Raw genomic sequence first — 23,503 nt, forward strand, 5'->3', positions numbered from 1 at the left:
TCTCACCCCCACGCTGGGACTCATGTGGCCTGTGTGGCGCCACCCTGCTGGGGCCTCCCAAGTTTTGAAAGGCTTTCCTCAGCATCTGGGACCCAACAGAGACCAGATTCTAGCAGCTAAGGAGGCCGTTCAGCTGTGAAGAAGGCCTGAAGCACAGGATTAGGACTGAAGCGATGATGTCCCCTTCCCTACTTCCCCTTGGGGCTCCCTGTGTCAGGGCACAGAGTAGGTCTTGTGGCTGGTCTGGCTTGCAGCACGAGGATGGTTCTCTCTGGTCATAGCCCGAAGTCTCACAGCAGTCCCAACGGAGGCTTACAACTCCTGCATCACAAGAAAAAGGAGGCCAGTGCCAGCTGGGGGGATCTGTAGCTCCCAGAAGCTCCGTGAGCCTCAGCCCACCCCTCAGACTGGGTTCCTCTCTAAGCTCACCCACTGGAGGGGCAGCCCAGCCTCCCACCAAGGGCCCTGCGACCACAGCAGGGATTGGGATGAATTGCCCGTCCTGGATCTGCTCTAGAGGCCCGAGCTGCCTGCCTGCCTGAAGAAGGATGACAAGTCAGGAGACACTGTTCCCAAAGCCTTGACCAGAGCACCTCGGCCCGCTGACCTTGCACAAACTCCATCTGCTGCCATGAGAAAAGGGAAGCCGCCTTTGCAAAACATTGCTGCCTAAAGAAACTCAGCAGCCTCAGGCTCGATTCTGCCACTTCTGGTCTGGGTACAGTTAAAGGCAACCCTGAGGGACTTGGCAGTAGAAATTCAGGGCCTCCCCTAGGGCTGGCAGCTTCGTGTGCAGCTAGAGCTTTCCCTGCAAGGAAGTCTCTGGGCCCAGAACTCTCCACCAAGAACCTCCCTGCTGTTCGCTGAGTCCCAGCAATTCTCCTAAGTTGAAGGGATCTGAGGAGAAGGAAATGTGGGGTAGAGATTTGGTGGTGGTTAGAGATATGCCCCCCTCATTACTGCCAACAGTTTCGGCCGCATTTCTTCATGCACCTCGGTTCCTCTTCCTGAAGTTCTTGTGCCCTGCTCTTCAGCACCATGGGCCTTATACGGAAGGCTCTGGGATCTCCCCCTTGTGGGGCAGGCTCTTGGGGCCAGCCTAAGATCATGGTTTAGGGTGATCAGTGCTGGCAGATAAATTGCAAAGGCACGCTGGCTTGTGACCTTAAATGAGGACAATCCCCCCAGGGCTGGGCACTCCTCCCCTTCCCTCACTTCTCCCACCTGCAGAGCCAGTGTCCTTGGGTGGGCTAGATAGGATATACTGTATGCCGGCTCCTTCAAGCTGTTGACTCACTTTATCAATAGTTCCATTTAAATTGACTTCAATGGTGAGACTGTATCCTGTTTGCTATTGCTTGTTGTGCTATGGGGGGAGGGGGGACGAATGCGTAAGATAGTTAACATGGGCAAAGGGAGATCTTGGGGTGCAGCACTTAAACTGCCTCGTAACCCTTTTCATGATTTCAACCACATTTGCTAGAGGGAGGGAGCAGCCACAGGGTTAGAGGCCCTTGGGGTTTCTCTTTTCCACTGACAGGCTTTCCCAGGCAGCTAGTTAGTTCCCCATTCCCTCTCCAGCCGGGTGCAGGCGTAGGAATATGGACATCTGGTTGCTTTGGCCTGCTGCCCTCTTTCAGGGGTCCTAAGCCCACAATCATGCCTCCCCAAGACCCTGGCATCCTTCCCTCTAAGCTGTTGGCACCTCTGTGCCACCTCTCACACTGGCTCCAGACACACAGCCTGTGCTTCTGGCAGCTGATATCACTCGCTTCACCCTCCTCATCTTTGTTCTCCAAGTAAAGCCACGAGGTCGGGGCGAGGGCAGAGGTGATCACCAGCGTGTCCCACCTACAGACCTGTGGCTTCACAGGACTTCTGATTTCTCTTCAGCTTTGAAAAGGGTTACCCTGGGCACTGGCCTAGAGTCTCACCTCCTAATAGACTTAGCCCCATGAGTTTGCCATGTTGAGCAGGACAATTTCTGGCACTTGCAAGTCCCATGATTTCTTTGGTAATTGTGAGGGTGGGGGGAGGGACATGAAATCATCTTAGCTTAGCTTTCTGTCTGTGAATGTCTATATAGTGTATTTGTGTGTTTTAACAAATGATTTACACTGACTGTTGCTGTAAAAGTGAATTTGGAAATAAAGTTATTACTCTGATTAAATAAGGTCTCCATTCACGGATTCCAAGGACAAGAAAGCGATACAGAACGTCTATTTTTTAAGTTCTTTCCTACCCACCCTTAGAGAATTTAGCTCAGAACAGGAAATGACAGTATTATTAAAAGCTGGCCATCAGGATTAACAGCTCTCTCTGGGGCCCTGAAGGTGAGAGTTCTCAGACCTGCTCATTTGCAGTTGCTTCTCATTGTGATGCTGGCAAACCATCCTAGTCCAATTCAAAGGGCAATACAAAGCCTTGTGGCTGACCTCACGATGCAGCACTCAGTTTGCAAGGCCGGTACCAGTGTATGCAAACCTGAGAAGGTTGGGGATGAGGCTTGCTGCAAGGCCGGTACCAGTGTATGCAAACCTGAGAAGGTTGGGGATGAGGCTATGGGATCTTTCGTCCCTGGAAATTTAGTCCAGAGGCCTGGGGCTGGAGCAGAACACCAAGCCACTCAGCTTAATGAATGGCTTAGATTCCTGCTAGGTTTACAGAGCTGCCTTCTTCTTTCCTTTGGTACCTTATTATAGATTGAGGAGTTATTTCTGCTAAACCAAGATAGGGATACCAGATAGCGTCTTCCTAGCAATGCCACAAAGGAATACAAAAACAAAACAGTAATCCATCATATTATTCCTTAGTAACTACGCCAAGGTCATGATACTGAATCCTCAGATTGTTTCAAACTACTACTTTTCTATGCTCTTCCTGATGTGTTTGCCACTGCAGGCAGATGTTTAAGTAAAACAGATTTTAACTGCAGCTACAAAAGCAGCAACAGCAAAAGAGAAGTGCTATCTCAGAAAGCATGGCTTTCAGAGCCACAAGAGATAGCCTCACTGGCTGTTTCAGCTTGACTGCCATGCAAAGAAGAGAGCAGAGGGAGAACCAGCCCCATCCACTTATTCATCTTGTACAAAGAAAAGCACCTACCAGCCTAGGCTACATAGTGAGACACTATCTCCACAAAAAACCCACGAAAATTAGCTGAGTATAGTGGCACATGCCTACAGTCCCAGCTACTGGTGAGGCTGTGGTGGGAGGATCTCTTGAGCCCAGGAGATCCAGGCTGCAGTGAGCCAAGATTGCACCACTGCACTCCAGTCTGGACAATCGAGCAAGATCCCATCTCAAAAAATAAAAAAAAGAAAAAGAAAAGCATGTAACCTCCTCAGAAGAAAGATGCTATATCTCAGGCACCAGGCAAGAACCAATCCAGGCTCTAAGCAAATTATGTATCTCACTGACCCCCACCAAACCTCAGAAAAACTTAACGGTGAGAAGCAAAATCTCCTTTAAAGAGCAACTTAGAACAGATAGAAAATATCATACAGCTGACTTCACTAGAGAGAAGGTGATCAACTGCTTTCACTCAACAAAAAGAAAAAGGAGATGATCAATGCAGATCCCCTCTCCTCCTGGCAGCCCTTACCCTCAGTGAAAAGCCACCACCATTCTCTCTCTGGTGGCCATCAGGTGAACCTGCAGCGTTCCTACAAGACAGAATGGAGATTTTCCAAGGTATAGAGCAAGTCAGAGTACCCCAAAGAACGGTACCAGAGAGCCAGCTCCAAAACTGCCAACACTACCATGCATACACAGTTCAGTAAGTCAAGAAAGGCCTGGTACACAGCATTCTGTAACTTTTTTTTTTATTTTTTTCAATTTTTCCTTCTTTTTTTTTTTAAGCACTAGTCTGTGCTTTGCGAACAGAATCAAGACATTAACAAAGATCAGCTTCTCTGAAGAAAAGCATTTCTATAGAACAAAGACAGCTACGTGTTTCGCTGCCATTACACAGCTCCAAAGCAGGAAAAGAAAATATTTACAAAATACAAGGTTTTTTTTTTTTCATTTTTTGTTTTTGTTTTTTTTTTTTTCAATGCTAAAAGGGTTATTCAGAATTTTCAACCTTATAAATAGAAGAAGCACTTTATGCATAGGGATATGGTGCATTATTGTATTTTTTTTTAAAGAAACAATGACAAACCCTTTAACTTGCAAACAGAAAAAAAAAATCACTCATGTTGAAAATTGTGAAAAAACCCCAACCATTAAGCAGTTGTCTACTATTTTTATACGATTACAAAATGGCCAAAAAAAAAAAGAGTCTTCTCCCCCCTCCCCCTTTTTGGTGATGTGATCATACAGGAGACAGGCACAAGGTTAACAGAGAAGGGTGAAGGGGGAACAATGGGAACCACAGCTAGGACCAGACAATGTTCCACAGGCAAGGGGAGCGTGAAAGACCAAAAGTGGAACTAACATCGACAGGGATCTGGATGTGAAGGAAACATGGCAAAGTGAATCAGAGAAAAAAAAAAAAAAAAAAAATGACACAGGGAAATGGCTGCTCACTTCCCACAATCCCCCGGTTGCAGGGGAGTGGGAATAGAGGTTAAGTAGTCCTAACCCTACCTTCAAAGATCAGGACAGGTGGTAAAAACATTCCAAGTGGAAGGACGGGTTGTGGGTGTGTACATGGCATGGGAGAGCAGACAGGGAAGGGTACCAAGGGGCATGATGAGGGGAACCTGAGCAGCCACAGCCAGGTTACTGCAGTGAAAGAGTCAAAACAGAGAAGACCAAATGCAGATGAAACAAAAAATCGGTCTTAAGTTCTGGGTAAGAAAGGAAAGCTGTTCTGCCGGCTGAGCACTCGGGGAGAGCAGCTGGCAGTTACGGCAGAGAGGCTCTGGTGGGGATGTTCCAGCACAAAAAACCAAGGGGACCCAGCCAGGAGGGCCACAGCGGAGCCAAGCCACAGATGGGAGGGGAGGGGGTAAGAGTCCAGAGCACCCTGCCCCATTCCACCCTAGCTCAAGAAGGCCATGCTCAACTGCAGCCCTCTGCCCGCCAGGCTGTTCTGCCCTGCCCACAGGTGTGAGGGAGGGGGTGGTCATCTAAGATCAGTTAAGTCCAGTGATTCAACAGTGCAGAGGATGTGCCAGGACCAGGCCAGCAGGGTCTCATCCTGAACTTGTTTGCCAACAGGAGGAAGTGCTCAGGTGTGTGACAAGAAAACATGGAAACAAAAACAAAACAAAAATTAAAACAAGAAAAAAAAAATACCAAAGTAGGATCTAAATTCCTTAAGTTCACTAAAAACTGTGAAAATTTCCGGCATATGATGTTTGAATATCAAACGCAGAGATTTCTGAAGCTTTAATGCCAATAGTTAGTGAGTCTGTTTAGATGCCTGTCTCCCGCTCATCTGTGAGTCGGGCGCTGAGCTGTGGCTGCTGCCACCAGATGCCGACTCTTGAGGGGGACAGTGGGAGGCGAGGTGGGCGCTGCCTCTGTCTCCCGGCCAGTCTTGCTGCCTGAGGTGCGTCGAGTGCAGCGGGCTGCTCGCTCCTGTGCATCCAGCTGGTCCTCACACTCCGCCTGGGGACTGTGTGCCAGGGGGAAGGTCCGCCGTTCCCAGGGCTGGACAGACTGTAGGCAGACAAGTTGCTCTTTGAGGACCCAGTCCCAGCCAGCCTGCTTCCTGCTCCAAGGCCCTGCCACAAACCTTGTGGCCTGGAGCCTAGGACCAGTCTATCTAGTGTTCCTGGGACAGTCTGAGAACACCCCTCCTAGGGTGTACCCAGACAAATGTATTGATCATTTAGCAATGATCAATACAGTTCCACTGAACGCTGAGGAGATCAATTTAAGTGCAGCCCTTTGTCCCTTCAAAAGGGGGAGGGGATGGCTAGGTCCCTCTTCAGCAGATGCTATCCCTTCCTGGTTCCATCCCCCAACCATGCCAATCCCACCCAAAGGCTGCATCCCTTACCTGTTCATCCAGCCCCAGCTCTGGCGTGGAACAACGGGTATCCTCACTGGCTAAGTGTCGCGGAGTGTCCCGAGCCACAGGGGTGAGGGGTGCTGAGTGCAGTTCCGGGCTAATGGGACTCCTAGGGGACTGACCATGGGAGTATTCTGACAAAGAGTGGCTACTGCTGACATCAGGGGAGGCAGGCTGGGGGGTGGAGGGGTTGGCACTGCCCAGCTGGGGGGTTGTCCGGCCGTCTGATGACCTGTAGGACCTGCACACCAAGGAATGCAAATCTGAGTGCCTGGGAAATGTTTACTTATGGGGGTAGAGGGCATGAAAAAAGCATCCCCACTGGAGGAGTTGAGGCAAACAAAGACCAACAGATTTTCCTTAGGATCCAGCAACTCTCATTTCTTCCCACTACTCTTTGGAGGGGTAGGTATACAACATCTACCATCCCAAGAAAAAAGCATGGCTGAACAATGCCAGGGGTGAGTCCATAGCAAAGTGCCTAGTGAATTCAGGAGGTTAGGGAGATTCGTGTAGACTTTGAAAACTGTAGTCAAAGAAAAAAAAGTATAAGTAAGAGCTCCCAAAACTTTCTGCTTGAGAATCCCAAGGGTTTCTGCCACTGTTAATAAATGGAGACAGGGTAGTGATGGACGTTGGGGGGGGGGGGGGGGGGGCGCGGGGCAGTTTCTTCAAGTGGCATCACAAAGCCACTGTCCAAAGGAAGGTTAACTTGTAGTGAGGCCTTCCAAGCTCCCCTGGTTGAATCATCATGACCGCCCCCCAACTGTCTTCCAAATGCCACACAGATCATGGGAATTCAGAATTGAACAGTGACCTCTCAGCAAGGATCTAGCACTTGGCTCCTTATGTCTCCACTAGTTCCATGTATCTCCACTAGTTCCAACAAACACCATGGAACTTCTCAGCTCTTTGCCACTGCCAGTAGATGAGTATGATGAGCAACCAAGAGGCAGTAGCAATTCCACAGACTCAAGTAGGGCCCAAACTCCCTGTCCACCCTCTCTCCACAAGCCCTGGGGACCCAAGCCTGCCCCATCACCTGCTGCCCCGCCGCTGGGGTGGCACACTCGTGGTCCACAGCCACCGTGCCCTCTCCATCTCCTCACATTTGGCATGCAGGGCGGCGAAGGCTGCGTCGGATAGGTCCTCAATCTGCAATAGAGCAGCTTCAGAGATCCCCTCTTTTCTCCAGGAGTTAAGAACCAGTCCCACCCCATTCTAGGTTCTTCCCGGTCACAAAAGGAATACAAGGAGCTTGAACTTGACACCCACAAGTCTTCAGGCCATTTAGGGTGTGTGCACTCATATGTGTGTGTGCATGTGTACACACGTGTTCTTCTAACAGAAGAACCAGGCCATTACCTCCTCATTCTCCTCATCAGGACTCCCCTTCAGAGACTGAAGATCAACCTCCCGCCAGCTGCAAAACCAAGAACAGACAATTATGAGCTGGTAAGCAGGCTAAAACTGGGGGCAGAGTCAAAGTGTCCATGCAAGGATGAGAATACTGCACCTGTGGGTGACACTGCTCCCTGCTGGGTAGGCTCTGCCCTATCACGGCCCAGGCTCCTTACCCTGTCAAGGCCTGTGAAATTGGCCACCTACTCAAATGCCCACGAAGGCCAGAAATGAGAGAAGTGGCCTAGGGTAGGGCCGAGGCTGAGAGACTGTGACAAACACAAGAAAAGAAACCTGTTTAAAGGGGACCACCACTGTTCAGGACCAGCTGATTGCTCCCATATGGAAATGCATACCCAGGGTTGCCTAATCTTCTGTTTGGCAACAAAAGCTGGAAACAAAGATTTTTATGTGAAATCCTGCTTTGATGTTGACAACAAATTCAGTATTTTAAAACATACTGTATGTGTTGACAAAACCGGTCTCTAGACCAGTAAGTGAGTGGCCTACCAGGCTGTGACTGCTGGTTCGTTTGGTGTATTCCTATAATGGAATGAGAGAGAACTATATACAGAAATAATTTCGTTCTTATCAGGTAAGAATTTCTCTTAATGAGAAGACAGAACCAAAGACTAGGGCCCAAGTCTTGGTCAGAAGACAAGAGGGAAAAAGGGCAATAGCAGGAAGAATGGGGAGAGGAGCCAACTATTCTGAGCTTCTACCTGGGAGTAAGGATTTCCTTGTATTGCAGTTTCTCTACGCGAGTTGTTGCAGCAACAGACATTGGGATGACAATGTTGTTAATATCGAATGAGCTCTCTCCTCTTCTCCTCCTTACTGGCTGCTGCTGTAAGATAAAAATTAAGTTTAAAAGGGAGGTACAATTTTACAGACATCAAATCATTCATCTAAGACTTAAAACAGGATCACCAATAACCAGGCATCTGGGTCCTTGGGTTGAAGCTGAGTAATGACCATAGCAGCTGCTCCCACCTAGGAGTCAGTCTTCAACAGCAAAAAACCTCACGGAGAAATACTAGGTGGTCATGAGGAGTTATTCCCATTCATAAGTCTCACTGGTCACCCTCTTCCTTCAAGGGCTCGTGTGTAAATTTCATAGGGGTGGGTACCTGGGATCTTAACTGTTGGGGTTCCTACTCTATATACACCTCTATTAACCTCCTCTCCTTTTACAGTCCTCATTTCCTTCCTTTATCCCCGTTTATGACTTAAGACTCATAATGGCCCCTCCCCTAAAAGCAATGCTTGAAAGCTTATCCTGAAAGAGGCCCAAAGGATAGGCCCATCTCAATAGATATCTAACCTTGGTTGTCATGAATGCACCTCCTTCTCAAAGATCGGAACTCTTCCGCTAAATGTGCACCCACCATCTGCCCAGTCTTTATGTGATTTCCCCTCTTTTGATGATTGTTGGGGAAAGAGCTGAGAGCTTTCTAGCTGTATCAAAGGAGATGAATGGAGGGAAACTGAAGAGGAGAACCTGACTATACCTCACATTCCTGGTGAAAGGAAATTTGCTTCTATAGGAAGTTGAGAAGACCAAACTCTTGGAAAAGTAAGACTTCCAAGGATCGAATATCAGAGGCAGAGGTAAGCATCTACAGTAGCTGGGAGACTAGGGAACTAAATGGCTTAGTCCCTTGGATGGAGGAAAAAGTCTACTAGCTGCTGCTGCGCAGATAGTTAATACCCTATCCTGAAACAGAGACTAGCAACTGAGCTGTGAGAGGCCAGAGGGAAACAGTGGCATAACAAACACGCTGCCATGGCAACAAAACAGCTGGAAAACACCTAAGAGGCTGCATTTACACCTAAACCACCAAGTGTGGTCAGTCCACAAGGAAGGGGTTGGTGGAGGAAGAAGTCCCCTACAACTAACCCCTCTATCCTCTGTTCCTGGACAGTGAGATACCATTTATTCATCCTATCATCTTAGGACATTCTCAGAGAATGTTAAAAGTCAGCACTTCCTGGGCCAGAGTTTCAGTCACTGTCATTTATAACTTCAGATGACCACAATGCCCTTTCACTTCAATTTCTTTCTCTATCAAATCAGATGACTGCCACTGACCTCAGAAATTTAGGATATCTGGTTAACCAAAATGGTTAAACAGACTTTTGGGGATCTTGCCTGAGTTCTGTAGCTGAGGATTAGTGATCTCATACACAGAGACCTCTGCCACTGCCAGATCTCTGCTGAAATTATACATCCCACTACAAGAAATGCATCTTAAGAAAGCCTCAAGAGAGATAGCCTTCCCAGTATCTTGGTCAAGAATAAATGTGAAACTGCTGGCAGAAACAGGTATACACTTTCCCTGAAACTTCTTGGGCTTGTTGTTAGTACCTTCGAGAAAAAGATACTGGAGCAGGTTGTGGGATGGTTCAACGGGCTCTGTACCTCATCTTCCACCTAGACACACCCCCTATTCTGTCAGCTACTCATTAGGTCTAAATTAACTACTACCTCCTATTTAGAGCCAGAGATAGCAGGTGATGAGAATAAAACTGGTTCCCAAACTTGGTTGTATTATCAGAAGCAACATTAAGGAGTATTTAAAAAAAAAAAAAGGTTCTAGGACTCCTCCCGCTCTTTTATAAAATCAGAATTTGTTTGTTTGTTTAAGAGATGAGGTCTCACTATGTTGCCCAGGCTGGACTCAATCTCCTGGGCTGAAGAGATCTTCCTGAGTAGCTGGAGCTACAGGCATGCAGTATCACAGCCAGCAACAAATCAGATCTTTAGAAGTGTTTGGTTGGTTGGTTTTGTTTTTTAAAGCTGCTGAGGTGATTCTGATGCAGCTATTGGCCTTTGGGAAGCATTGACAGAAACACTCGCTCTCCTCCCTACCTTTCTCCAGTGTCCTCTGGCTTCTTTACTTGATTTCAAGGACAGCTGGCCCTTTGTATCCATGGGTTCAACCAATTGTGGATTGAAAATATTTGGGGGGAAAAATTTGTGTCTGTACTGAAAAGGTACAGATTTTTCTTTTCATTATTCCCTAAACAATACAGCATACTATTTTTATAGCATTTACATTGCATTAGGTATTAACAGTAATCTGGAGATGATTTAAAGTATATGGGATTTAAAGCATACACATAGGTTATATGCAAATACTATGCCATTTTATATTAGGGACATGAGAAACTATAGATTTTGCTATCTATGGGAGGTCCTGGAACCAATCTCCACCGCAGATACTGAGAGCCTGCTGTATGTGGCCTATCTTCTTTCTTTTTTTTTTTTTTTTGAGACGCAGTCTTGCTGCAATGCCCAGGCTTGAGTGCAATGGCTTGATCTCTGCTCACTGGAACCTCCGCTTCCCGGTTCAAGTGATTCTCCTGCCTCAAAGTAGCTAGGACTACAGGCACATGCCACCACGCCCAGTTAATTTTTGTATTTTTAGTAGGGATAGGGTTTCTTTCACCTTATTGGCCAGGATGGTCTCGAACTCCTGACCTCAAGTGATCCACGTGCCTCAGCCGCCTCCCCAAGTGCTGGGATTATACGTGTGAGCCACTGTGCCTGGCCTATCTTCTTTTACATAAATCCAGAGTCTTTATTTGAAAAAACTTGGCAATGAGAGCCTCAGGGGTTAGCATAGTGCTATACACAAAATTTTTACTCAATAAATGGTAAAAATTTCAAGTGATCCAGGCCTAAGTTAACATTCTCCAGACACAGAAATATTGAAGTGCTCACCAAGTCCTGAATCTCTGAATTCAGATTTTCTATCAGAATTAGTTTAGACTCTTTTTTATAAATACTTTGGTTATCTGAAACCCTTTGCTGCTGGATAACTGAGTATGTGATAGGGACACTACACACCTATTTAGATAAAATTTGTGGGTGAGGGGGTTAAAGAAAGAGGAAGAGCAAAGAGACCATTTGGAAAAGATTGATTTGTAACAGCAAAGAGAGAACAATGTGAATTCCCACCTGATCACAGGAGCCTAGTGAGTCCATTTTATGAGCTTGGAAGTTTCCTGATCTAGGCTCTGAAGGAACTTCCTAAGTTGCCTCTGCAATACCCTTACCCAGGCTTAGCCTGTGTAGTGTAATGGTAGAAGAGGTGGCTCTACAGTCAGGCTGCCTGAGTTTGAATCATAATTATAACCCTCACAAGTTGCCTTGACAGTTTTCATGCATATAAAATGAAACCCACAGTACCAACCTACATCTCAAAAGGCATTATAACATGTAACACATGTAAATCACTGATCACTGGCATGTGGTAAGTGTTCAATAAACATTACAGTTGTAGAGTTTTACATTTACCATTACATTATAATTATACAAAAAGGACCCTTTGAGTAGGTACATAGCAGCTACAGGTATGTATGTTCCAAGAGGGCACACTTGAGGAATTAAAATATTAGAATGAAATTAAAGGAAATGTGTCTGGAATAGCTGTGCAAACTGCTTCCAGATGGAGTGTGGTATCGTAAAATCTGGTGTGTGCATGCCAAATGTCCTGCCATGGAGGCCTGCTGGATCTGTAATTCTGCTCTGTATTACCTAAAAAGCATGGACTCTGCCTTCTCCCTTCCCTTCTCTTCTGGTACGCTCATGCCTAGTGTTTATTCTCAGTACTTCACCTCCACTCACTCGGAGAGTAAAACCAAGGAAATCAAACACTGCTTCCAACGCCCATGGGAATCTCCCCTCTAACCCTCCTCTCTTGTTCACTTCTTGGGCCAACAGGATTAGGGCCATGGAATTGTTGAGTCCTGTGTGAAACTTAGTCCAACAGATCTTGAATAGTCACAGATCACCTTAAGAGTTTGTCCCTGCATCAAGCTTTCTATGGATGGCTCAGCATAAATCCATCTCTGCTACGAAAAACAACTCAAGAAAAACAAGAGAAGGTTAAGTACCATGACTTTGACTTAAAAATGGTACAGACATACATACATACGTCACGATGAGCTGAGTTCCTATAAATGCCCTGGGCTTTATAACCCACCCTCACACTGTCCTCTGGAGCCACTTGAGTGAGCTGTGACCTGCAGAGGGAGTGTCCGGCCAACCCCACACAGGTACTTACCGATGTGCTGGCTGTAACCTGTGAGCTAGAGCTTGCGGGTGCAGGGGAGTCTGAGGAGGTGGAGAGCTGTCGCACCAAGGGACTGTGTGGAGGATGGTGGGTGGCTGCCAAGTAGCTCGAACTGCTCATGTCTGTGTGATGCTTCAACACTGCAGAAGTCAACAGAAAAGAGAGAAATACATGGCTATCTTAACCAGTGTCACTTCTAACACAAGCTTGGAATGGCAGCAATACATACTAAAGGCAAAAATGTTTTCTATGCCTAGAGGATAAAAAGGTGAAGCACACTAGTTGTGGGAAGTAGGGGCAGGGCAGAGGTTGCTGTAGCAGTTAAGAAGTGACCTCCATTTAGAAGCAGTAGCGTCCCTCTACTCTGCCTTCCTAGAAAGTGAAGAACAAAGCTGGGGGCAATTAAGAGAAGCCTAGGCTGCCCCAGAAAGCCCTGAGCAGGTGCAGTTGCAGGTAGAGGTGCCATGGGCCTGGCCCTACCTTCACTTCTCTCAGATGAATGGTCTCGCAATCTCATTTTGCTGTGGTTTGGGTCATGCACGGGTGGCGGTGGGTTGAGCAAGCGCTCTGCTTTTGGCGCTGTCACTCGCTCCACCATGGGCACGGCCCCCACATCGTCTAAGTGCTGCCTGTGGGTCCTGTCAGGCCGGGTTTGGTGATGGGACAGCTCTGAAGAGGGGAACAGAAAAAGAGCTGTGAAATATGTCCTCTCAAATATTTTCTTATTCGAGTTCCAAGCTCTCGAGTTCTCTCTAGGCCAACGCTGTATACCCAGGGCAGCAGGACAGTCCTTCAGGACTGAAGTTTCTAGTAATTTGCACAATGGCGAGGATAGGCACAGGGAGCCCAGAACCAGAGAAACATGTCACCAGGATACAGAAGACACCTGCCCATAGATGAACTCAATGCCATGCCATTGCTGGCCGTTCACTGAGCATTTTGGGTCTTGCTCCAAGATCCATGGTGTCTAGAATAGCTCCCGAAGTCCATCTGAGAGCATCCAAGACAAGCAGAAGCAGTCACTGTGAGCTGAATTTGTATCAGTCAACTGCCTCTCCCAACCCCAACATGCATGCAAACTACAAATTTGAGAATATAAAATGAATGAAAAGTCACTGGTACTCTGGGGGACTTCCCGGCTCCCTGACACTTACTGGCTGTTGTTAGGAAGGAGCTGACCAATTTGTGCCTGTCCTTACGAGCTGGATCTGGCAGACTGCCTGGCATGGGTGCTCTGTGCTTAAGCGATAACTTTTTGGGAGGTTTGATTTTGTCAAAAGGCTTGTTCTGCCACTGAGATTTCAGCATGCTCTGGAAATGCAGGCTTGTGGGAACATCTGCAAGAAACATAAAATGCTACAGGTTAGTCCAAACATCTGGCCTCTCTAGTGTTCAAGACCTACACTCCACCCTCCTTTTATTTGCCCAGTGGCCTGACACTTGGCAGGGCAAGTGCTGTCATATGGAAGATCTGTTTATGTGAACATTACTGAAGGTCATTCTTCTATTTGCAAGCAGGTCACTTTAGCTTTTTACTTTCAAGTCCCAAGGGGAAACAAAACAAAACAAAACAAAACAAAACAAAACAAAACAAAACACCTTTTTGTTTTGGTTGATGGAGTTCTTGTTCTTGTATCCTTGTTTGTTGAATTTACTGTTTGAAAACATCCTGTTTCTATTCTAGAGATCTGAAGGCATATTTGAGCCTACTTCTTTTCTATCAATATAGAGTTAATCAGGAGGCAATTATTCAACAATATTCATTATCTATGTTACCAGGCACTGTACTGAGTACTACATACTCTCTCCAAATAAGAACTACATACCATTCTCCTTCCTTCCTCTGCGGCTCCACCAATTCCCATCATGAGATTATCGGGGATTTTTAGCTGACTGGTTAATGTTCAATATCACAAATCAACATCTTTTGGACTGAATTTTTTATGCTGTTTCTTATCTTTCCATTATCTTCGATTTTTCCCAAGAATATATCCTTGAGCAATTCCTTTAGAAAAGGAATTTCTAGATTTAAACCATTTTCCTCTCAAACATTTAAAGCTATTCAATTCTTCCATGTATTCTAATATCCAGTGCTGTATTTAAGAGGGAATCGGATTCTTTCTTACTCGTAGGTGGTCTGGTTTTTGCCTTTTAAGCTTTTGCAAAACAACAACAACAAACTTGTGGTATTACACTGACTCTATAGATCAATTTGGGGAGAACTTCCATCTGTTCCACCACCAATACTGAATCTTTCAATCGACTGACGTGGTATCTCTCTCTCCATCTATTTACGTTTGTCTTGATTTTCTCTCGACAGTGTTTAGTTATTTTTGACATATCGGTCTTAAATACAATTTGTTAAGTTTATTCCTAAGAATTAATGTTTTCTGATGGGCAGAAGTTGGAAGAGTTTGCAGGGTTCAGAAGAAGACAGGAAGATGAGGGAAAGTTTGGAACTTCTTAGAGACTTGTTAAATGGTTTTGACCAAAATACTGATAGAAATATGGACAGTGAAGGCCAGGCTGACAAAGTCTCAGATAGAAATGATTAAAGACAGTACCTTTTAAAATTTCGATTTCAGTTCTTCATTACTAGTATATAGAAGTACAATAAACTGCTATATAATGACCTTGTAGCCTGTGAAACCACTTCGTTATAAACTTTTTCTTGTTTATTCAGTAGGATTTTCTATAGACATAAGTATGTCATCTACAAATGGAGACTGTTTTACCTTTTCTTTCCAATCTGTATTCCTTTTTTACTCCTTGCCTATTACTCTGACTAGAACCTCTGGTGCTGATGTATAACTTTTAGATTTTCCTTTTTATGTTTTCAACATTCTGACATTTCACCACCATGGATAGCGGTGTGAGTCTGTTTTCAGGCTTCTGCAAAGCTTTCCGGGGATATTTAAATCTAAAGGCCAGCACATTTTTCCTCACCTCCCAGTTCCTCCTGGGAATCGGTAACCACTTGGGGCATGCTCAGAAGTTCCCGCCAGAGTCCCTATCCACTGCTTCAGAATAGAATGAAACACCACTACTTCAAGGAAGAAGGCTCTGGTGGGGTAAGAGGACAGGAAAGGAAAATCTAATCCAGCTATTCCAAAATGAGTCCAAATTTATCACCCAGACAAATGCCCAGGTCCTATCACTACTCCTTCTGCCCTTTAATTCTGGGTCAAAAACCTCCTCTAATCAGTTCCCACCTCACAGCAACTTACTCCTGGCATGTGCTTTGGGCTATCTTTCTATTTATTTCTCCACAGTTATCTTGTCTTTATCCATCTTTCAAAAATAATTACAAATTCCAGTCACTGATAGCATGTCTTCTAGAACTATTAGAAATTTATACCATTTTTTTTTGTGTGTGTGTGTGACGGAGTCTCGCTGTCGCTCAGGCTGGAGTGCAGTGGCGCTATCTCGGCTCACTGCAAGCTCCGCCTCCCAGGTTCATGCCATTCTCCTGCCTCAGCCTCCCGAATAGCTGGGATACAGGCGCCCGCCACCTCGCCCGGCTAATTTTTTGTATTTTTAGTAGAGATGGGGTTTCACCATGTTAGCCAGGATGGTTTCGATCTCCTGACCTCGTGATCCGCCTGCCTCAGCCTCCCAAAGTGCTGGAATTACAGGTGTGAGCCACTGCGCCCGGCCTGTTTAATATATTTTCTAAAAGCTTATGGGGTTTTGGTTCCCATAGAGCACAGAGGATATGCTCAATCTGAACTGGGGGTAAGAAGGCAGGGAAGAGACGTCTAAATTAACATTACTGAACCCATTATTATCTGCCAGGCACTGTGTGTTTATCATCATGCATGTGCCACTTAATCTTTGTAACAGTTCCATGAGGCAAGCACCATTATGCTTATTTTAAAGATAGGCAACAGGTGCAGAAAGGTACATTAACTATGTCCAAGGTTACACAGTTTAACGAGTAACAACCAACTTTCAAACTCAGGATTATACAACCCTAAAGCCCATACTCTCAGACAATATACCTTGAGGCTACTCACTGATCCAGAGGATGGAGAGGATTCTGTAGTAAAGTCAATTATTTCTCAAATTACTCCCAAGAAACAGTACAAAATATTTTCCAAGCCAGTTCTGCAGAGTAAAAGAAATTTAGCCACTCCTGCCTATGGTATAGATGATGAATTTCATGACACTGAATGTCAGGCCTTCCAGGACTGGAATAAAAATCTGAGTTGGAAAACAAAAAAAAGCTAATATTCTCAGGGATGATTTTTCCCAGTGGGTAAGCAGCCTCAGCTCCATGATTTCTCTAAGAATAGACTGCTGGGCTTTATGACAGTGAAACAAATTAGGAAAACTATTAAAGTTTTAATGAAAACAAACATTTGCTACCTGTCCAAGTGTAAAGACACAGTCTCTGAGGACAGTGCTGTCTTCTCATTTTTCATAATCACTCTTTTCCACACTTAAAAACAAACTCAGCTATACTAAATCCTAGGAAATAAAGCATTGTCTAGAAGCACTCAGCCCTGTAGAACAATCTGGAAGCTGGGCTGAGCTGGAATGTATAAAAGAGACTCAAGAAAGGAGAGGAGGTCACTTCTGTCCATCCCACAATACCCCTTTGTCAGCAGAAGAGTTACTCCCATTTGGCAAAGGCTCTGTATATTTTGTATATATATTTAATGGAACTCCAAAAAGCATAGATTTTATTTTTTCCTTTTATTTTCCCCCATCGTTCTCCCAAATCTGAAAATGAAGCCAAGAAAAAAAAATGGACAGGGAAATGAGAGACCTGGTTATAGTGAAAACAGCAATGACTAGAAACAAGTAGGCCTGGCTTCAGGTCCTGGTTCTATCTCTGAGTAGAAGGAGAGAGCAAGAACAAATCATTTGGCTGGGCTTTAGTTCCACCTATGAAATGAGGCAGTGGGGCTAGATCAGGGCTGGCGACATTCTAGCATTCATTCTCTAACCGTCCGCTCCAAACACAGCTGTCTTTCCTGTAGTACTGGAGACCTCAGATTCTTCCCAAACAATACATTAAATAACTCCAGAGAGTTACTATCAATTCATTTGAATAGGCACAAGAAAGGACATCTATTTGTTACTGCTAGATTATATGACTGCTATGAGTCTCTCAACTCTAACATGTTGAGTCAATGACTCTTCAACTGGAACTCCACTCCTAAACGCTTCCCCTCAACTAAATGCTCTTAAGTGCAAGTTGGCACATTGTAGAACCCAAGTCATGGAACACTACCTTGTGTTCTCCAGTTGATGTATTAAGTGGAATCAAGAGCAATTCCTCTTTAAACCCAGTATAAACAGTTTAAGAAACTCCAGCTGCTAGACTTTGTTAGAAGTTTGCTGTGTTGCCTTTTAATTGCTTCCATGTTAAGAGTGAACAGGAACCCAGTTAGATTCTTGTTCAAAAAAGAGATCTCTTAGGAATTGCTGGTCGAGTTCACATACTAACTAGTAAGTGATAATACCTAGGTTCTGTAAAGAGTTAAAAATCTAAAATAGACTGGATACGGGACCTGAAAGTAAGCAAAAAAAAAAGGGATATGAAATGGAAGAGAACACATCAGAGATCCATTCAGCTAGAGGTCTCCTACATTCCATACCCACATAGGTAAACTGCTGTTTAGAGAAGAGGGTGCAGACCCTTATCAGGTAAATAACAGGAAAAAAAGATGAATTACTAATGTCATCCTTAAGTTATTGTTTCCTCAAACAAAATGAAAGATGAATGAGAAGACTGTGACTTCAGGATGACTAGGGTCTGACATTCCATGATTCACCTGGCTGTCTGGCTCCTTACTTTCCACCATTTTCTCAGGCACACTTTTTCCGGGTGTTTTGTAATGCTCACTTCTTCCTCCTGCTGGGAAGTTGCTGTAGCCTCATGTGCAGGGTTTGGCAAGCTCTCTCAAAATACCACAGATCTTCATGGCCAGCAGGTGGTGCTCTTATTAAGCCCCTTTTACAAAGTTAACAAGCTTTTCTCCAAGGTTATATATCCTCTACATTTCCAACTAAGGATTACCTGGACTTGATAAAACAAAGCCCCCTTCCTGCTAGAATACTAACAGGTTATTATACCCTAGTCTCTCCACCTTCCACGGCCAGGCGCAGAGTTGGCTATAACACAGTCCCTCAATTTCTATCACCCACACACACTTAATGAGAGGGGCTGAGGTACAGTCGAGGTACAGTCAAGGTGCAAGGCACAACTCCAGGATGAAAAGCAGCAGTTGGTTGTTGTCATTCTAACAAACTACACAAACTGGTTAGGAAACAGCATTAAAACTACTTAAAAAAAAATCTGTCATATGGGGCCAGAAAACAGCTAAGTATCACATTCAAACAATTTTCTTCCTTTATGTCTAGTATAAATGTAACTATATGGAATTAATGAGTCAAAATAATTTTTAACCTTGTTATAAAAAAAAAAAGTTGGAAATCCTGCCACTTTAAAACCTCTTCTAGAGAAGAGATTGTAAAGGGTGGCCCAGTAGTAAAATCTACCACACAAATGTTTGACCCACACAGTAGTATGCCAAGCTGCTAGCCTTCACTGTTACTTACTGCTATACAATGATGTACAGAGAATCCCAATACTTCAGGGTGTGTGTTATTTACACAGGATATTATGTGAATTGTGCCCTTTGGAGTTGGCTATCTCTGCAACCATGAGAATCTTCCAATTTCCAAATGGACTGCATTCTGAATGTGGCAGTTGTTTGGGTCAAAGCAAAATTACTCCAACAGGAATAATATTAGATATGGTAATCAGGTCTTCAGGTCAACCAACTGAGGTGTAATTAATCCATAGGCAAATACAGTAGTTAATAGAGCCTACATGTAAAAAAAAAAAAAAAGGATTACCTGAACATATATATATATATATATATATATATATATCTCCATAGTCTCATAAGGAGAATTGAATGACCAACTTTTTCATCCAAACCCCAGAGCCATAGCTAGAAGCTCTTTGTATGTGTGTGAGACATAGACAGAAAAACAAATAGGATTAGATGCAGGAAAATAAAATCATTAAGACCAGAAAAGGGGGAGTGTTCCCTATCTTTCTTTCCATTCCCCCTCATTGCTGCCTGCAGTTGCTTTTAATGATGGTGTGGGAGGTGTAAGGTATGCCGCAGGGCAGCATTCATGTCAGATCTATAGTGTCCTGCAGTCGGCAGGACAGAAAATGTTCAAAGGAAATAGAACCTCTTAGTAGACATGCTGAATGATGGAACAGGAGCTGAGAGACACACAGTCTGGGTATATTTGAGGGTGGGGGAGATTATTTGCAACTGTATGTGGTAATGCTGTTGACAAAGAAATGACTGTTGTGTTTAGCAGCTGATATCCAATGAGTGTGCTTAAGTGTCCAGGCTTCCTGTCCTTCTTCAAGTATGAGACTATACAATTCAACAGTTAATTCAGAGAGTAACCCAACAAACATTCCTAAGTCTTCCTGGTGGCGCTGTCTGTAGACAGAATCCCAAAAAGGGTAAAAATCTGCCTCCTCTTAATAATCTGTCTGGAAAGAAACTTGAAATATAGCAAAAGGAAGGACAGGCATCAGATAATCTGGGTCTGAACTGTGAAGGCATTCAAACCTTTTAGCCATTTAGTTTTAGATAAGCCACAATGTTACCAAGCCTGTTCCTTGAGAGCTAAAACTGAAGTAACACCTTACAAAATTTCTGGGCCAGGCATGGTGGCTCATGCCTATAATCCTAGCACTTTAGGAAGCCAAGATGGGTAGATTGCTTGAGCCCAAGAGTTTGAGACCAGCATGGGCAACATGGGGAAACCTCTTCTCTACTAAAAATGCAAAAAATTAGCCAGGCATGGTGGCATGCACCTGTATTCCCACTGAAGTGGGAGAATCACCTGATCCTGGGAGGCCGATGCTGCAATGAGCCAAAAACCACACCACTGCATTCCAGCCTGAATGACAGAGTGAGACTCTGTCAAAAAAAAAAAAAAAAAGCCAGCTGCGGTGGCTCACGCTTGTAATCCCAGCACTTTGGGAGGCCAAGACGGGTGGATCACGAGGTCAGGAGTTCGAGACCCTCCTGGCCAATATGGTGAAACCACTGCCTCTACTAAAAGTACAAAAATTAGCCGGGCGTGGTGACATGCGACTGTGGTCCCAGCTACTCAGGAGGCTGAGGCAGGAGAATTGCTTGAACTTGGGAGGCGGAAGTTGCAGTGATCCGAGATTGCATGACTGCACTCCGGCCTGGGCAACAGAGTGAAAACTGTCTCAAAAAAAAAAAAAGAATTTTGAAAGCAGCAAATGAGACAAATATGAGAAGAGTACTACAAACTGTAAAATGCTATACAAATAGTAACTGCAGTTACATGGGCTGTAAGTCCAATGGCAAGGGAAGGTAAAAGTCAGTGACTCTGGAATCTGAAGCACAGAGGAAAATGTTTTAGTGTTTTCCACTCATTGTGTTCAAGTTTATTTATTGCTCCACCAACTCCCGACTATCCACATGTTCCAGGTTTTCTGTTTCCTTTCTCTTACAAGAAATCACATGGCCGCAGGAATATTACACCACATCCTTATCAGAGTCAGGGGGGTTTTGGTAACAAAAGCCAAAAATCCCGGTATCTACTGGATTTAGGTGGCCAGAAATGCAATCATTTGAAGAACAGATGCAGAACAGGGGATTATAGTTATCTAATGTTTGATCAGCTGTCAACTAGAAGGATTCTCTCAAGGGTTAGCAATGACTGTTTTTATAAATAAACTTTTGTTGCAACACAATCAGGTTCATTTGTTCACATATTGTCTATGGCTGCTTTTGTGCTACAATGACAGGGTTGAGCAGTTGTGACATGAACTGACATCAACTATATGGCTTGCAAAGCCTAAGTTATTCACCACATGGCCCTTGAAGAAAAAGTTCAGGCCGGGTGTGATGGCTTACACCTGTAATCCCAGCACTTTGGGAGGCCAAGACAGGTGAAGCACTTGAGCTCAGTTCAAAACCAGCCTGGGCAATAATGGCAAGATCCCATCTTTGTGGGGGGCGGGAGGTGGGGAAGCAGGTTGTGGTGGTGCACACTTGTAGTCCCAGATACTTAGGAGGCTGAAGTGGGAGGATCACTTAGAGCCCAGGAAGTCAAGGTTGCAGTGAGCTGTGATCACTCCACTGAACTCCAGCTTAGAGCACCGAGCAAGACCCTGTATCTAAAAAAAAAAAACAAACAAAAAAAACAAAACCTTACAGACTACCTGGGAGATATTATGAAGAACAGCATGGAGCCCTTATCCTCAGGGAGATTACATCCCATCCCTTCCCCACCCCGCCGCCGCCAAGACAGGGTCTCACTACCGTTCCCCAGGCTGCAGTGCATTGGCTCAATCATGGCTCACTGCGGCCAAGACTTCCTGGGCTCAGCTGAACCTCCCACCTCAGCCTCTTGAGTAGCTGGGACGACAGGCGTGTGCCACCACGCCCAGTTAATTTTTGTATTTTTAGTAGAGATAGGGTTTTGCCATGTTGCCCAGGATGGTCTCAAACTCCTGACCTCAGATGATGAACCCGCCATGGCCTCCAAAAGTGCCGGGATTACAGGTGTGAGCCACTGTGCCTGGTCCCTAAAATTTAAATAACAGAAAGCAAATACACAAACAGCCATAACATAATTCATTAACATATTGATATAACACAATAGGGTAGGCGCAGTGGCTCATGACTGTAATCCCAGCACTTTAGGGAGGCCGAGGCGGGTGGATCACCTGAGGTCAGGAGTTGGAGACCAGCCTGGCCAACATGGTGAAACCCCATCTCTACTAAAAACACAAAAAAATTAGCTAGGCGTGGTGGCATGCGACTGTAGTCCCAGCTACTTGGGAGGCTGAGACAGGAGAACTGCTTGAACCCAGGAAGTGGGGGTTGCAGTGAGCCAACATCACACCACTGCACTCCAGCCTGGGCAACAAAAGTGAGACTCCGTCTCAAAACAAAACAACAACAACAAAAAAAACCCACCACAGTGATTTGAGAGGCAATTCCTACCTTCTGTAGGCTGGGCACAGATCATGAGATTACGTGAAAATTCAATGAAACCAATTCAGATTATGAAAGCGCTGGCTTCCACCTAGAATCGTGGTTTTAAAATGTTTTTGCTCATGCACCCCCATTTGATATGTAATTTTTTAAAAATCATAATTTCAGATAGTTGTAAAGATTATATTTGCTTGAATACTACATATGCTTTAAAAACATTTTTATCAAAACTTTGGCATGTAAATATATTTAGCTTCATTAATTGAAAAAATAACTTCTTTTAAACTTATTTAGCTAATCAGACTTTAGATATTAACTCAGTATTTATTCTAAGACAGACAAGGAACAGAACCATGTAACTGAGCTCAGACCCATCCTAGCCACTTGAAGAGTTAGAGGGAAATCTCTTAGTTGCAATCTTTTAGTGGCACCCTCTGGTTTGGTAGATCTGTTGCAGTCTTTTTGGAGAATTCTAAGAGAACACTTGGTTGATAGAACTCCTGAGTTATCTCTATTTTATTTTTAAAATTGGAAACTTTTGCTTAATACCTGGGAGATTCTCCTTCAGGTGCTGAGAACTCTTAGAAATTATCTCTTTATTTGTTGTCCCCACCATCCAAGATTTTTTTTTTTTTTTTTTTAGACAGTCTTGCTTTGTCGCCCAGGCTGGAGTGCAGTGGCGTGATCTTGACTCACTGCAACCTCTTGCCTCCGGGTTTAAGCGATTCTCCTTCCAAATAACTGGGATTACAGACATGTGCCACCACGCCCCGCTAATTTTTGTATTTTTAGTAGAGATGGGGTTTCACCATGTTGGCCAGGCTCGTCTCGAACTCCTGACCTCATGATCTGCCGTCTTGGCCTCCCAAAGTGCTGGGATTACAAGCGTCAGCCACTGCACCTGGTCTCGAACTCCTGACCTCAAGTGATTTGCCTGCCTCAGTCTCCCAAAGTGATGGGATTAAAGACGTGGGCCACGACACCCAGCCTCAAGATTTTTACACTCTGGGGCAAGACCCATAGTGGGACTC

At 44.8% G+C, this 23,503-nt stretch overlaps 1 protein-coding gene across 14 annotated transcripts in view; it reads right to left on the minus strand.

Moving 5' to 3' along the window:
- Positions 1-5,311: 5,311 nt before the first annotated feature.
- The window catches only part of KANSL1 (KAT8 regulatory NSL complex subunit 1), a 195,401-nt gene continuing 177,209 nt past the window's right edge, over positions 5,312-23,503 (minus strand). For 6 of the 14 annotated variants that reach the window (XM_032163972.2, XM_032163967.2, XM_032163970.2 and 3 more), the window contains 8 exons: positions 13,602-13,784; positions 12,928-13,116; positions 12,439-12,587; positions 8,089-8,213; positions 7,331-7,388; positions 7,008-7,120; positions 5,954-6,206; positions 5,312-5,610 (listed from right to left, as the gene is read on the minus strand). In XM_032163972.2, coding sequence (XP_032019863.1) covers positions 5,383-5,610; positions 5,954-6,206; positions 7,008-7,120; positions 7,331-7,388; positions 8,089-8,213; positions 12,439-12,587; positions 12,928-13,116; positions 13,602-13,784 — 1,298 coding nt within the window. In that variant the 3' untranslated portion in view covers positions 5,312-5,382. The remainder of the gene's footprint in view (positions 5,611-5,953; positions 6,207-7,007; positions 7,121-7,330; positions 7,389-8,088; positions 8,214-12,438; positions 12,588-12,927; positions 13,117-13,601; positions 13,785-23,503) is intronic. The other 8 variants (XM_058445676.1, XM_032163971.2, XM_058445675.1 and 5 more) reach the window with 3 other exon arrangements.

Source organism: Hylobates moloch, unplaced genomic scaffold, assembly GCF_009828535.3.
Source record: "Hylobates moloch isolate HMO894 unplaced genomic scaffold, HMol_V3 SCAFFOLD_10, whole genome shotgun sequence".
Lineage (NCBI taxonomy): Eukaryota > Metazoa > Chordata > Mammalia > Primates > Hylobatidae > Hylobates > Hylobates moloch.